General features: G+C 71.2%; 1 protein-coding gene across 1 annotated transcript; it reads right to left on the bottom strand.

Moving 5' to 3' along the window:
* Window positions 1-1,135: 1,135 nt before the first annotated feature.
* On the bottom strand, window positions 1,136-2,400 carry LOC106002931 (extensin-like; the record flags this gene model as incomplete). Its single annotated transcript, XM_013037679.1, has 1 exon — window positions 1,136-2,400. A coding segment is annotated over one exon (1,265 nt), but the record flags the coding sequence as incomplete, so codon positions are not given.
* Window positions 2,401-2,442: the final 42 nt, after the last annotated feature.

Below are 2,442 nucleotides of genomic sequence, written 5' to 3'. Positions count from 1 at the left end.
CAGTGCTCTACCACTTGAGCCACAGCGCCACTTCCGGCTTTCTGGTGGTTTATTGGAGATAGGAGTCTCACAGTCTCTCCTGCCCGGGCTGGCTTTGAACCGCGATCCTCAGATCTCAGCCTCCTGAGTAGCTAGGATTACAGGCGTGAGCCACCAGCGCCCAGCCTGTATATGTTTTAATATATGTTCATAATTTAGATTTGTGTGTGTATGCCAGTACTGAGACTCGAACTCGGGCCTCATTCTCTTGGCTTTTTCCTCCATGGCTCATTCATGTCTACTTCCAGTTTTGAGTTGGGGTTCTAGAAGCACTCCTGCTCCGGGCTTCGCCTCGGGCCCTCTGGGGAGGGTGGGCTGGTGCGTTTCTGGCCTGGGCTCCCCTGGACCTCTCCGGTGGGGCTGGTGGAGGCCGTGGGCCTCTGTGAGGCTGTTGCCAGAGAGCGAGTGTTGCGTGAAGAGGAAGATGCCCCGGGCCCCGTCCCTGCCGCCTCCAGAGCCCGGCTCCCATGTGCCGGTGCACTGGCAGCCGTGCCACGCCTCTGCGCGGCCGCGCAGTGTGCCCCGCATGGCCCATGAGCGGCCCGCGGCAGCCTGGGACTCCCCGGGGGGAGTCCGCCTCGGCGCCTCCACCTCCCCCCGGGACAGCCAGAGCCCCCGCCCGTCCCCCGCGGCGGCGGCCGTGCCCAGAGACTGCTTGCAGAGGAGGACCCCGGTGCGCGGATGGAGGGCTGTGCGGGAGGGGCCTTGGTGCCGGCGTGTGGGGTTCACACCTGGGCCCAGGGAGGCAGAACGGTGCGAAGAAATCCAGGGGTCGGGGAGCCTCGGAGCTCCCGGCGCTGTGGCCGTGACCCTCAGGGTCCCCGAGAGGCCCCGGAGGGCGGGGGACAGGCTGAGGGGCCAGAGGGGACTTGAAAACTTACAAAGGAATGTCCAAACGATGGAGCTTTTCACCCTGGGTCTCGCTGCCGAGGGAAGGGCCGTGGCGGGGCCTGGCTTGCTGTTTAGGTCACGAGTCTGTGAGTCCAGGTGCACCGTGTGGCCGGGCCTGCAGGGGTCTGCAAGTGCGTGGGGCCCGCATGTCGTCCTGGAGCCCGGAGGGTCCCTAGGGTGGCAGCACTAATGGATGCTTTATAGGTCAAAGCAACGCTGTCGCTATGGCAACCGAGGACGCAGGCTGCGGCCGGTGTTGGGATCCACGCTGCTCTGAGCCCGGCCGGGCAGGGGCGACGGCTGTGTCAGATGGTCGCTGCCGGCTGCCTGAGAAGCGGGGAGGCCGGCACGGGATGCAGCGTGGGACGCGGTGTGGGGTGCGGCGTGGGAGGCCGGTGTGGGACACGGCGTGGGGCGCAGTGCGGGACGGGGCGTGGGACGTGGTGTGGGGTGCGGTGTGGGAGGCCGGTGTGAGACACGGCGTGGGGCACAGCACGGGACGGGGCGTGGGATGCGGTGTGGGGCGCGGCGTGGGAGGCCGGTGTGGGACACGGCGTGGGGCGCAGTGCGGGACGGGGCGTGGGACGTGGTGTGGGGTGCGGTGTGGGAGGCCGGTGTGGGACACGGCGTGGGGCGCAGCGCGGGACGGGGCGTGGGACGCGGCGTGGGACACAGCATGGGGCGCAGCGCGGGACGCGGCGTGGGACGCGGCGTGGGACACGGCATGGGGCGCAGCGCGGGACGCAGTGTGGGACATGGTGTGGGGTGCGGCGTGGGAGGCCGGTGTGAGACACGGCGTGGGGCGCAGCACGGGACGCGGCGTGGGAGGCCGGTGTGGGACACGGCGTGGTGCGCAGCGCGGGACAGGGCGTGGGACGTGGTGTGGGGTGCGGCGTGGGACGCGGTATGGGACATGGTGTGGGGCGCAGCGCGGGACGCAGCATGGGACGTGGCGTTGGACACAGCGTGGGGTGCGGCGCGGGACGCGGCGTGGGACGCGGCATGGGGTGCGGCGTGGGGTGCGGTGCGGGACGCGGCGTGGGAGGCCGGTGTGGGACGCGGCGTGGGGTGCGGCGTGGGGCACAGCGCGGGACGCGGCGTGGAGCGTGGCGTGGGGTGTGGCGTGGGGCGCGGCGTGGGGTGGGGCGCGGGACGCGGCGTGGGAGGCCGGTGTGGGACGCGGCGTGGGGTGCGGCGCGGGACGCGGCGTGTATCGTGGCGTGGGGTGTGGCGTGGAGCGTGGCGTGTGGTGTGGCGTGGAGCGTGGCGTGGGGTGGGGCGCGGGACGCGGCACGGGAGGCCGGCGTGGGACACAGAGTGGGAGGTGGTGTGGGGTGCGGCGTGGGAGGCCGGTGTGGGACGCGGTGTGTGGCGCAGCACAGGACGCGGTGTGGGGCACAGCGCGGGACGCGGCGTGCAGCGTGGCGTGGGGTGTGCCGTGGAGCGTGGCGTGGGGTGTGGCGTGGGGCGCTGCGTGTGGTGTGGCGCGGTACTGCGGCACGGGAGGCCGGT

Source organism: Dipodomys ordii, unplaced genomic scaffold (genome assembly GCF_000151885.1).
Source record: "Dipodomys ordii isolate 6190 unplaced genomic scaffold, Dord_2.0 Scaffold1000006699, whole genome shotgun sequence".
Lineage (NCBI taxonomy): Eukaryota > Metazoa > Chordata > Mammalia > Rodentia > Heteromyidae > Dipodomys > Dipodomys ordii.
Note: the sequence above shows the minus strand (reverse complement) of the source record. Positions and strands in the feature narration are given on the sequence as shown.